Source organism: Neopsephotus bourkii, unplaced genomic scaffold (assembly GCF_033783945.1).
Source record: "Neopsephotus bourkii isolate Nb327-2 ecotype Australia unplaced genomic scaffold, CSIRO-AGI_Nbou_v1 NB_1234, whole genome shotgun sequence".
NCBI lineage: Eukaryota > Metazoa > Chordata > Aves > Psittaciformes > Psittacidae > Neopsephotus > Neopsephotus bourkii.
The window spans coordinates 4,375,556-4,389,558 of NW_026901719.1; the positions used below are offsets into that span (position 1 = coordinate 4,375,556).

The 14,003-nt window shown below is 41.1% G+C and overlaps 1 protein-coding gene across 7 annotated transcripts in view; it reads right to left on the reverse strand.

The window, feature by feature from the left end:
* The window catches only part of SH3KBP1 (SH3 domain containing kinase binding protein 1), a 226,209-nt gene that overhangs the window by 194,081 nt on the left and 18,125 nt on the right, over positions 1-14,003 (reverse strand). For 3 of the 7 annotated variants that reach the window (XM_061364576.1, XM_061364577.1, XM_061364575.1), the window contains exon 2: positions 5,831-5,988. In XM_061364576.1, the coding sequence (XP_061220560.1) occupies positions 5,831-5,988 (158 nt within the window). Of the gene's footprint in view, positions 1-2,244; positions 2,395-2,915; positions 3,068-5,830; positions 5,989-14,003 lie in introns of those variants that run through there. The other 4 variants (XM_061364578.1, XM_061364579.1, XM_061364581.1 and 1 more) reach the window with 3 other exon arrangements.

The window sequence follows — 14,003 nt, forward strand, 5'->3', positions numbered from 1 at the left end:
AACAACTTCATATTTTAAACAAAAATACTCTGAGTTTCTTAAGAATATAAAAGACAAACCCAAGCAAAAAGACGAAACAATTGAGTCTCCTTAGTATATCAATTTACACTACCTACATTGAACTCTATCAGTGAAGAAATATTATGTGTATTTAAATAATATTTTTAAGCATCAGCAATTACAATGCATATTGAAGAATAAAAAGCAATACATTTTGTTTTCCTACTCCTAAATTTTCAGCACTTCTATCAATATATAATTACAATTAAGCTACCACCTTTTCAGAAGGTTACCTTTTACCAATAACTCACTGCAATATAAAGTACTAGTCACTAAAAGCTAATAAAAACCTTAACACTGAAGATTCACATTACCATGTGTCCACTGCATGACTGCTGCACGTATTTAAAACCCTCTCACTTTTGCATAATTCATAAAATGTTCACATGCTGGTTCCCACAAAAAAATTCAACAGCTGACAGCCCCAAACAGCAACCCTGCTTTCTTCTCTCGTCCTACAACCCCGCAAGTAATCCCCCTCTTAAAGGCCGGCATCAAAACATATCCAACAAATTGATCACCACAGGACAGCTAACACCACACTTGCCCCCAAGACAGACATACGAGATCCATCCTGCTGACTGCAACAAGCACAGCACCCTGCCCATCTGGCTGGGAGTATCACCAGTTCCCTGCAACAGGGAATGGGACGAGCTTCTGTTGCTGCCAAGGAGTCTCACATCTCTTCCAGGCCAAACACCCAGGGCAGCTGCCTCGTTGGAAGCTCTCCCACCTCCTCTGAAGCCAGACAAACAGGTTGAGGCATGACATCACTTGTAATCATACCTCGGGCATCCAGGACAACTAAGGCACTGCTGCTGCTCTGTGCTGAATTCCCCTAGAAGACTGAACACTGCAAATCAGTACTGGTACAAGACCATCTTGTTTGTTTGTGGGGCAGATGTGCTGAGAGACAGTGAAAGATTTTGACTGGTTTTGCTTTCACCATTGTCAAAGTAATAACAGTGGCAATAATAAATAATAACACATCAGTCATGCTATGTTTCTTCCCACAAAATCTTAATTGCTGCTGATAGAAACAAAAGCTCAAAGAGACAACATTTTCACATGATGGAAACTATCTGAAAGTTTCTTTCACCAGTGTTATTCTCTTGTTATTTCCCCATAAGGATAACAAGCTTAATGGCCATACTCAGAACTTGCATTAAGAAACCAGTACTCCTGGCTCTCATTCCCAAGACAACGTAACAGTTAGGATGCCACAGTCTAAAACATTTCCTAAGAACAAATATATAGACAGCATTCTAGCAAGATTTCCGGAAAAAAAGAAAAAGCTCAGTAACTGAATTGCAAATTCCTGCCCTGCAATAATTCACTGACCCATAAAGCAAGTTATCTTTTAAGGTACATACAGAAATGACACTGCTTTCCCTAGCCTGCATATATCCTCAGTGGATGCCCCAACTTTTACAAATGGCTACTGAGGCAAAGCTGATCCAGATGTCATTTAATTACCAGCATTTGGAGTACTTGGGAGAGCAGGGGAGGAGATAATAACCTACAAGCCCTGAAGCAAAGGTGAGCATAGCAGTATCGAAGAGCAAGTTGGCAAAGCAAGAGGGAAGGACAACTGGAGCTGGTCAGCTCTCTGACCTGACAAGTAGGAGCCAGAGGGCTAGGGAAGCAGAAAGCATTGCAGGAATTTCCGATACATGGGGAATATTCTCTTTTCCCTCCCAGGAGCCAAACTACAGCTGTAAAGGGCCCTTGCGTGTACACAGACCCAATCTTCAGAAAGGTTTCAGAAGAGCATTAACAGGGATTGGTAGAGGTCTGTGGGATGTGTAACAAGCACAACGGTCTTAGCAAGAAGAGCCTACAATTCACTTACTTCCCTTCAACCTCTGGCTGGTCATGAAAATTGGGAAAAAAAAAACAAAAACAACCCAAATGTACAGAGAAGAAAATGAAATGACAAGCAACAGATAACAATCCCTCCCATGTACCTATGATTTAGCATGAACATCCCTGACATCCTACAACTAGTTTACACTGAAGATTGTATTCTGCTTGTATAACAAGAAATCCAGGTTGCTGTTCTGACCTGAGGCAGTACTTACACAAAGCCCTGTCCTCTTCCATTGGTTCTAAAATCCATGTTACACACCACAATTTCATAAATAACTACCACTGCACTTCTTGCTCATTTTAAAATTAACTTACCTCCCGAATTCTGCTAGCAATATTGGCAAGTCCTCTGAGTACAGACAAGTCTTGAGGTTGTCACATGTAGCAAATTCAGTTTATCAGTATAACGCCACCAAATCCCACATAGAACTGGCTTTGTAAAATAGAACGAGCAAACATGGCTCTGCACCACAGTTTCCTGCTTTCTACATCTTCATCTGCTATCAGCAGAATCTGCCTCAGATGCCATCACACAAAGAGTTTTATACTGCAGATCGTGGATTTCAACCTGAAGTTTTCAAGCTATAAAGATATTGAAAACTAACTTTATACCATGAACGAACAACAAATGCAAATGAACAACACTGCAATGACACCTGTTACCTCCTCTTTTTCAAGCGTGTAACTGAGGAGCAAGGCAACTAGGAACAGTACATAATTCTCCACTCATACTTCTATTTCTCTATCTGAAAAATTGGAACAAAACAGAAAAAGATGACAACCAGATCCACTTTCATACATTTCTTATAATAAATTCAGCATCTGCACCTCTAACAGAAGTAGATTTCTACAAAGGCTTACAGTTTTAGATCTTAAAGAAAGCCCAAAGAATTTTCTCATGTTTAGACAAACCTCTCCCAGAAAACTTCCAAGTGACCATAGCTGCAGTTTAATAGACAGTGAAAACAGAAAGAAATTTCAAATACCTTCTCTGTTACACCTTGCATATTGAATTGCAGAGCATAAGAAAGGTCTGAATCTCTGGCTTTTTGTGTCTGTACGTGTAAAATATATAAAATTCAAAGCAGTTGTTTTGTAGATTCAAGAACAGGAAGCAACTCTGATATAACTTCACAGTGAAAGTCCCCTAAAAAAAAAAACTGCACATGTACTGCATATGTATCATTGCTACCTCCCTTTCCGCTTTCATACCTCTGTGTTCAGACAGCTCCTCTTCAAATCCTAATTTGCATTTATGCTGTGAAGTTTAAAACCACTTTTGCTTAAGCAACTCCAAAAGTCTTCCACATTCACCTAGTACTCCCTAGAAAATTTTTATTATCTTAAAACTTCGCATTAATGTCTTTTCCTAAACATTTCAATATATTGCATTTCCCCAGTCTTTCCATTTCTGATTTGTAGATCTTTTCTTCCAAACAATTTTATCTTCAAATTGCACTTCCAGAATCTGTGCGCAAACACTAACAGAAACCACTCAGGACTCTTTTCTGTGTTAATTCAATAGTTTTAATTCAGCCCAAACACTGAGTTTTTACAAAGCCCAACAGTTTCTTTAGAATGTCATCATGAATTTATTCAAAAGAAAATCAGACCACAGGAAGGAAAAGGTCTTTTTTCTATAGGAAATTATTCCCTCTACTTGAAGGCAGAATGCAAAGTACCTCAAAAATTTCATGAGTGATTTTTACCTCTGAATAACTTTCTTATTAACTAACTACTCTCACAACCAATTCTGATAAGCAATGGGATTTTGGAGTTGCATTCAACTCCAGGACTCGTCTGTATCACCCCTTTTTGCCTGCCTCTCAGTTACCTTGCTGATACAACAGCACAGCAATGAGGCACAAATCGATGAGGCACAACTCTGCATGCACTTGTTACAAAATTTTCAGTAACTGAAAGTTTACAATTCCTTAGAACCTTAGTGTACAGAATGGTAACCCTCAACAAGCTGTCTAATGGAACTGCTGTTACATTTTAACTATAGCTTTCCAGATACAAGGAGGAGATTCATGAAAGAAAAACTGAAGAAAAATAGATATTTTCACTCAAGATATGGACAAAATAACTACACTTTAAAGAAGTTTGTATCTTCCTCTCCACGTTATCCAATTTAGAGAGGGAATGAAAAATATATTTGATTTTGTGTTCAAGCTGAAAATGAGGAAGTATTTAATGCATGCTTTAGTTCTTTAGAAAGCAGTCCTGGATGCTGATTTAATTTAAAGAAAAAAAAAGGGGGAGGAGGTGGGGAGCAGGAGGAATAAGAAGCACAGAGCATGTAGTGGTATTTTATGAGAACAGAAAATCAAAATCATTTATTGCTAGTTGAGAACTTTCTACTAAGAAAAAGCTATTTATTTTTCAATTATGTGTCAGGATGCCACAGTTTGTAGCAATTTTGGAAAGCAGAAGCCTTAAAAATTAGGTACAAAGGCAGAGAGAACTTGCAAATCTTCATACCGAGATTATGATATTTTCATAACAGAAATTCATAGGCTGCATTTGTTTAGAACACTAAATCCAACACCTCCTAAAATCAGCAGCAATTTAAAATACCAGCTATAATAAAGCCTAGAGGAAGTCTGCTTTTGCCCCATAGAACTTCACAGCTCATTAGTTCAAGAAAAATATTACCAATATACAAGGAGTCCCAAAACAGTTTCTTCCCTCTACCCCAAACTGTGGATTTTCAAAGGTTAAGAAGAAACATCCATTTTCATCCTCTGCTCCCTTTCATCTTACTGAGGCTGTTACTTCCTCCTAATCATCACTGCCTGACAAAAACAGAGCTGTTCCTTGCACTTGGCAATGACAAGAACAAGGATTAGGATGGGAGCACGTTTGTTCCCACAGGAACACTTGAGGCTCCTGTGTCCCCAGCCCAATTACGGGCTGAGCAAGTTTGCCACCAAACCACTTCACCAAATCACTTCCACATATGCAGCGCTTTTGAAGCAAAATGAAATTACTTTGTTGTGTGCATATGTCTAAACACACAACAACCTCACACAGAAGGGAAAATGGGGGGGTGAGGGGCACAGGAGTAAAAAGGAAAAAAAGACATATATCTTTGGAAAGGTTAGAGTCCCAAAGATCCTCTGAAACTGCAGTAACAGATTAACACAAAACCTATTTATGTGATTTATTGTACTTCTTGCTCTCTTTTCCATAGTGGAGAGCCAAGTTTATGGAGGGTTGTAGAATCTAACAGCCTAGGTCTGCAATGACAAATCAAGGAGGCCCAGAAGTACTAATAGCTAGTCTCATATGTGCAGACATATGCGTGTACACACACAAGTGTCCAGTAAAAAAGATATATATTTCTAAAACTCGGAATGGCTTTCCTAAAACCAGTATTGCTGCAAGTTATTTGGTACATTACATGGAATACAAAGTAATTACTTTTTTTTCTTTTCCTTTTTTTTTTAAGTTTTTGTAGACAATTGTCTGGAAAAATCCACTTTATTCTCAACTAGCTTAGCCAGGACTAAGTATTTACAAAAAGCTTCTATAAAACATAAGAAAGCACTCTAGAGAAGAAGTTACAGAGAAGCAGCTACAGAGAAGAGAAAATATTGCAAAAAATTATTCTAGAATAATCATATTCTAGAATAATGTTTGTTCCCAGAACACACAAACATAATCACTGAAGATAACAGAAATGTAAGGGCAGCTTTATTTTCAGGATATCAAACCTACATTGTCTTTGCAAAGAAAGTAATCTTTCTTTGCAGCACAGCCTCAGCAGAACATTGCACTGCAATGTATTATGAGTTTGGATATAAGAAATATGATATAAAGGCTGATGTTTAGACTGAACAGCACAATACACAAAATGTAGACACACAACACAAGAACAGTTCCACTTTGTACTCACTCTTACAAAGTTGTCAGGGAACAAACCTCTTCTGCCTTTGAGCTGTCCTTCCCACCAGCCTCCATCATCTTTCTTGATATTGGTGATTATGTCACCTACAGTGATCGTCAGCTCATCATCATGTTGAGCTTTGTAGTCAAACTCCACTATCGCCTCCACTAAAAAAGAAACACACATACACATAATTAAGGACTACTTTTAAGTTTCCACAGCTTCAAAAGTAATGAGAAAACACCAATCCCATTATATATTCTCAGTGAAAATAATATATTCAGCTTAACCAAGACAGCATATCAAATAGGCAACATGTAATGGTAACATTTTGAGAGACCAAATAAAAAAAACACATAGGAATGCCCATCATGCTTAAGGCAATAAATTGCACACATTTTTCTTTACTGTTTACAGGAAATCAGTTTGTGATGCTTCAGCAGTATCTCTGGCAGCATTTTTATTTATTGCAGTTTATTTTTATTTATTAAACAACATTTTAGTATTTGTTCAAAGGACTTCTAAAGCATTTTATTTCTGGAAAGGTTCTCAAATTCATAAGCATCCCAAGCTTTACTTACTTTGCTAAATACATTACTAAAGAGTATTTAACACGAATTCTTCACAACATGCTGAGTTTCACTGTTGTTTATTCACAAATGCAAAGCTTTGCTGCATGAACACGCTCTCTCAAGGTTTCACCAAAGGGAGACAAATTTACTTTCACTTATGATTATGCATCAGAGGATCTGAAGATTAAATACTTCTACTGCTCTGAATGCCTGTTATCAGATAGAGATGCATTACAAACTTGCTACCATTATCTTTGTCTTTTCCTAGGAGGATTCCCCATCCCTTGAAATCAAACACACAACAAAGTCTCTAGAGAGAATTAAGAAAGTCATAAAGACAGAAATTTTCTTTTAGAGAACAAAAAATAATAGACCAGGGATATTCAAATATGGAAGCAATAGCTACATTTAGTGGCTCATCAAATATCTGCTAGGAGGAGGCAGATCAGGAAGGCCAAAGATAGCCATATTTGTAAAGCCTTACTCCTTTTTCTTCAGTGGAAAACCATGCCCCAAGATGTTCCACCAAACATTTAGCACTTCAACCATCAAAACAGAAAAATGAGGGCTTTCTGCACAAACGACTGTGCTATGTAAACCCTGCAAGATCTGGGCTGCAAACAGGCAATACAACTCACAAAAAAAAGCTAAGCATTACACCACACACACCAAAAAGTTCTGCCTAATAGCAAGCCCTGCAGACCAAATTGAATTAAGCTGACAGGAAAGCAGAGTTATTCCTCTCCACCCCAAAAATGTCACACAGTCACGATGCTGAACATCTCACTCCCTCCTCCAGAGCCTGCAAGGCACAGCTAAAAGACTGTTCTAACTTTCGGATACATCTCAGACACAGGACTATGGCTGGTAATATAGTAATACAGTAATAGTAATCTATTGCTGATCTTCTGTGAAGTCCAAAACATTATAAAACCAGCCCACAAGAGGCCTGCTAACCTACATCATGAACAGCAAAAGAGTGGCACGACACATAACAAGCTGACATGCAAAGAGAGCTTGATAAATTTACCACTGAAACTCAACAAAAATCAGTCACTCAGGCTGGAAGAGACCTGAGGACTCTACTTCAGCCTCCTGTCTAAAGCAGGACCAGCTCTGAGGTCAAACCAGGTTGCTCAGTGGTCTGTCCTCATGGGTCTTGAAAACCTCCAAGGATATAGGTAGGGTACACAGGGCAACATCCTGCACTGCTTGAGAGAAGAAAAAAAGTTCTATCTCTAGAGTACATTCGAACATTTCTTGTTTCAATTTACATACATCAGTCTTGTTATCTAACCATGCACTGCTGTGAGGAGCCTGACACCACTTCCTTGCAGGTAGCATAAGGCTGCTATTAGGACCTCCTGCTTTCTCTTCTCCAAGCCAGGCAAGTGGAGTTCCCCTAGCCTCAGGTCCCCCCATTATTTAGCACATGAACTGTTCCACCAATTTGGTATCAAACCACAGACCTGAAGACAGTGCACTTGACTGCATCCTCCAGTAATTGATAAAGATATTAAGCAGAAAGGCCCAAGGACAGCCCCTGGTGGTGCTCCATTTATTAACAGCTCACAAGCAGAGTGCTACTCAAAACACAACATTTGAAGTTGGAAAGCACCTCTGTAGATCAAAACCCATTATTAAAAGAAGAGACAGCTAAGGTATAGATTGCTCAGGGCATTGTGCAACCAGGTTTTGACATCACTAAGGATGGCAAGTGCAGTTTGATCACCCTTAAGATTAAAAAACTTTCCTTACATTTAAATGAATTTTCCTCTATTTCAACTCATGGTGATTTCCTCTTCCCCTTTCAGCATCTACTGCCAAGAGGAAACTAGCTTCACTTTCTTTACTCCACCACATCATGTATCCAGAAACATCAATAACATCACCCTGAGCATTCTCTTCTCCAGCTTAAGCAGTCCCATCTCCCTCTGATTCTCCTCAGATCTCAGATGTCCCAAACTCCCAGCCACCTCCATGGCCCTTCACTGGACTTGCTCCAGTATCTCCATCTCTCTCTCATACAGGAGAACCCAGAACTGGACACAGCGCTCCAGATGTGCCTCACAAGCAAGGAGAAGAGAAGAATGACTTCCACCTGCTCAAAATCCTCTGCCCACAAAACTACGAGAAGCCTTTGCCACAAGTGCGTATTACTGCTTCACGCTCTACTTGGTGTCCACCTGGATCCCTGTGGCCTTCTCTCCAAAGCTGCTTTCCAGCCACTCAGCCCAGCCTGTACTGGTGCCTGGGATTAATCCCCTCCAGGTGCAGCACTTGGCATTTCCCTTTGTTCAGAAGGATCCTGTCAGCCCGCTTCTCCAGCCTGTGGAGGCCTCTATCAATGGCATTGCAGCCCTCTGGGCAGTCAAACTTCTCCCAGTTCTGCACCATCTGCCAGCTTGCTGAGAGTGCACTCTGCCCCAGCATCCAGGTCGTTAGTGAAGATGCTGAGCAGCATCAGCCCCATCATCCACCCGTGCCGCATACGGTTAGGGACCAGCCTTCAACTGGACCTCGTACAAGTGATCACAGCCCTTTGGGCCTGGCACTTCAGCCAGTTTTCCACCCACCTCACTCTCCATTTACACAGGCTGCAGTTTACCAGTTTGTCAATGAGGATGATATAGGAGACAGTGTCAAATGCTTTGCTGAAACCAACACAAACAGCATCCACTGCCCTCTGCTCCTTCACACCAGTGATCTCATGGCGAAAGGCTAAGAGATTGGTCACACATGACTACTGCTTCATAAACCTATGCTGGCTACTCCCAACCAGCTTCTTGTCCTTCCTATTTGTGGAAATGGCCTACAGGATTATTTGGTCCTTGCAAGGGATCAACCCGAGGTTGACCAGCCTGTAGCTCTCTCCAAAACAATCAAGGATTTACACTTGCTTTATTCCTGTCTTAAGGAACTTCTCTCAGTCACAATGACCCCTCAAAGACTTTATCAGGAGTGGCCTCTCGATATCAGTTAGCTCCCTCAACACATACCCTACCTGGGCCATGGCCTTGCACATGTCCAGTTTGTTTAAATATTCCCTAACTTGATTGCTCTTCACTGAGGGTAGATCTAACCTTGTCCTGGACTTTCCCACTTTCAGGGGCCTAGGATTGCTGAAGACCAGTATTACTATTAAAGACTGAGGCAAGTAAGGCATGAAGTACCCCTGTGACAAAGCCCTCATCCCCATTTAGCAGAAGGCCCACACTTTTTCTAATCTTCCTCTGGCTGCCCATGTACCCATAGAAGCCTTTCTTATGGTCTTCCACATCTGTACTTGGTTTGCCTTGATTAGTGGTGATTTTCTTCATAGCAGTTCAGTTGGTGCTATGTTTTGGATTTGTGACCAAAACAGTGTTTATAACCCAGAGGTTTTAGCTATTGCTGACGGGTGTTTACACAGCCTGAAGGCCTTCCTACTGCCATGAGAGCAAGTAGGTTGGGAGTGTTCTAGAAGCTGGGAGAGGACACAGGTGGGACAGCTGACCCCAACTGATTAAAGGGATATTCTAGACCACACAATGTTGTGTTCAACAATAAATGTTGGGAGGGGAAGAAGGAGGAAGGAAGGGTACATTTGGAGCTACGGCATTTGTCTTCCCAAGTTTGCTGAGCCCTGCTTTTCCTGGCTTCATTCTATAAAGAATCAATTCCTTATTTTGCTTTGCTTGCACATGCAGTGCTTGCCTTACCTGTTAAACTGTCTTTGTCTCAACCCACGAGTTTTCTCACATTTACCCTTTCATTTTACTTCCCCTCCCTCTGTGAGGGACTGAGCGAGCAGCTGTCTGGGGCTGAGCCGCCCACAGTAACATCCCTCAACGCGTTCAACTCCAGGTGGGCTTTGGCTTTCCTAACCCCATCCCTACACACGCATTCTCTCTAACTTTGTCCCAGGTTAATTCTCCCTTCTTTCATCTCCTGTACTCTTTCTGATTTATTTTTGTCAGGAGCTCCTTGCTCATCCATGAAGGCATCCTACTACCTCTGTTTTCCTGCTCGTCATGATGGAACAATATTGAGCTTGGAGCAGGGGATCTCTGAAAACCAACCAGCTCACTCTTCTCCACAACTGTCTCCAGTGGGGTTCTTCTAAGCAGAGCCTTAAACAGGCCAAAATATTTCATCTTCAAGTCCAGGGTTACAGTCCTGCTTTTTGCTTCCCTCCCTCACCCTGCTTTGGATCCCAAACTTTGCCATCTCATGGTCAGAACAGCTAAGGCTGTCCTCAGCCTTCAGGTCCCCAGACAATTCCTCCTGGTTTGCAAATATGAGATCCAGCAGTCAACACAGTCTGTAAACAACCTGGATTGTTCACATCCAGGCCATAAGCAAACTATTCTATCCTTCAAGATATTAGGGTGGTTGAAATCCTCCATGAGGGTCAGGTCCTGCCAACATGAGCCTTATTCCAGTTGTCTGAAGAAGGCCTCATCAACTACTGCTTTCCAATGAGGTGATTTTTCAGTATACCCACCACAATATTGTCCATGTTGGTCTGCCTTCTCACCCTAACCCACAAACTCTCAGGTGGCTCATCATCTGTCCCACAGGACTTCAGCTGGTCTGCTGCATAAAAAGCAACTCCCCTTACTAGCCCATCCTTCCCAAATAACCTGTATCCAACTATTGCAGCATTCCAGTCATGTGTGCTATCCTAACGTATCTTCATGATCCCAATAAAATCGTAACTCTGCAACTGCATGCAGACACATAATTCTTCTTCTCTGAACCCATCCTATATACATGAGAGCACAGGCATTTCAGAGACGCAACCAGCCATGCTGATATCCCAGCAAGAGTCCAAGAGTTTTCCCTGTAGTTCTGAAAGACACTTCCTTGCTTATACAGATGTGCTCGGGAAGGGCACACTTCAGTTGTGTTGTTTTGTTCGGGGAGGGGGGGATGTATATATAGATTTTAACAAGGTCCCCACTGTTTGCATCACCCCACACATTTTATTTGCCAAGATGGTTCACCACTTCCTCATAAGATTTTTGGTCATTCTCTCCCTCTTTCTCATTACTATTTCAAAGCTCTCTTCACCAGGTTGGTCAGCCTGCTAGCAAGGATACCTTTGCCCTACTTGGGTGGATTCCACCTTTTCCAAGCAATCCACAATGACGGTCTCATGATTATAAAACTAAAACTCTATTGCTGACACCTGCTGTGCAACCAGCTGTTACCTCTAGGATCTGTCCACTCATCCTTACACCCTTCCCTCTCACCAAAAAGATCTAGGAGAAAACTCCCCATGTCCATGACAGTCACCCCAGACCCATATAGTCACAACCGATGCTTTCCAGATCACTCCTGCCAATATCATTGAAGCCTACATGGAAAAGCAGCAACGGGTAGTAGTATGATGGCCAGACAAGCCTTGGCTAGTCTTTCCACAGTTTTCCAGATCCAAGTATCTGGCAAGCAACAAGCCTCCCTAAATGACAAATTGACATATGGAAGTCTCTATGCCCCACAGCAGGAAATTTCCCTACTGTTATTACTTGCCACTTTCTTCTCGGTGCTCCTGCATGGCTCAGATTTAGCCAACTTGGATGTTTCACTGGATGGAACACCCAGACCCGCATCGCCTACAAGTGCACTGAATCTGTTCTGTAATCACAGATCTTGAGGCACAGCAGAAGTCTTCCTCCTGGTGCCAGAAGTTATGAACTTCAGCCTTTCAGGCTTCCAGACTTGCCATTCTGGGATTCTCCAATCCCACCCCAAGAGACACAAGTTCTGCCCTTCAGTTCATGAAAGTTGGGGTTTGGGCTCTTGGAGGTTCAGGGACATGGAAAAGAACTGGAAAGCCCAACCCTTTGAACACAACCCACTGATTTTTAAACCCTTCTAGGCACCTTGCAGCATACCACTACAACTACTAAGCTGTTCCACACTACCTTTGTCAGAGTCTCTGGACCCTTTCTGTGCCAACTGCTACACAAACTAGAGAATCTGTTCAACTTGAACTAACCATTCCATTTAAAGAAAATATATATAAAAAAAAGACATATTTATAAAATCCAAAATAAAGTCCCTAAAAATAGCATTAAAATTATCCATGTATGTATGTTATCCCCAAAACACCTAAAAAATTGTTTCTGAAATTGTATTTACACAACAGCTTTCCAGAAACTACTGGATTCAGACAGCAGCACCAAGGTACAAACACGGTACTTGAAGTCTTACATCAGTGAAAATTTGTATCTCCACAGAACACAACAGCAGTCAGGCTCAAAAAAGGCAAAATTCAGACTATTCAGCAGGATGCTTCCAATTTGCTTGAATTTCAGGGAAGATCTTTTAAGAACAAGGCCCTGTATCCCTGTATTCACTTTTAAGCAGGCTATTAGGATGCACTTGCTCTATGGACTCAAACCTTAGACGTTGCTTTTTGTATATACCAAGTCCTTTCTCCTCCCTGCTTAGGAAGCTTTTCAATCCTATTCACATATTGCTCTGGAGGAAATTACATACTACTTTGCTCTATGTTCTCTATAAGCAACCAGGAGATGGTTAGAGAGCTGCAAGGGAGAGATGGCAATGGAGCAGGGATTCAAGCTGACTCCAAATACTGATTCTTCAAACACTTCTCAACATTCAAACTGCAGCAAAACTGAGGACAGGCAAACATTCTCTAAGCCCAGTGTTTTAGAAGAGTTCTAAGTGCATGCTGCTGTGCTTGCAGTTTTCCCCGAAGAAGGCTGTAAAACTGATATGACTCTTGACAGATTTTTCTTATTATGTTCTCTTATAAGAGAGACTAAAGGGCAGGACAAGGCTATTGAGATGACTCCACAGCAGATTGGGTAGACACTGGAGTTACGGCACCGAAATCTGTCTGCCTTGCAACTAATTCTTATAAACACCTGCAGCTGTTCAATCACTTTTGTTTTACTTGAAGTTTAAACAAACAAACAAACAAACAAACCTTTTGCTGTGCAGGCTCTTCTCTGTCTATAAAGTTTTCACTTATTAAAAAACACATATAAATATTTTTAAAAGCTATCTCCTCTCAGAGAATTTGATTACTGATAACATAAGTGTGTGTAAGCTGTTAGAGACATATGAGTCACCAAAAATGGACCACACAGTCAAGATGTTTATAAACTCTTCAAAGGAAACAGAGTACGGGTTGAAAAGAGGAATAAGAGCACACCTAACAAATATGCAGATTGTGACAAACTGATGGGAAGGTACTTCTGAGATCACTCAAAACTCTCATTTATCACACTACTGAAGCTTGTAGAGCATATGACAGCCTACAAGTGCTTTATAATTTATAGGTCCATGCAGTTGCAGTTTTTAAATCAACCTCATTTTCTAAAGCATGCTAAACCTTCTCCAACACTGTTTTCAAGAATTCATTCTCCCTCAAACAATCTTTTCTGTTTCTTCGGAGGTGAAACGTTACCTTCATGTAAGCTGGATGGATGCTGGAGACAACACTGACCTAGATACGCTAAGAAAAAAAGCAGATCTGAGTTTTGCTCCACATCCAAGTACAACTGGACTGAAACAGCGTCCCTGTTTGCACAATTCATGATATGAGAAAACACTCCACGGACAGTGAGATCAAACTGATTTTATTTGTTAAC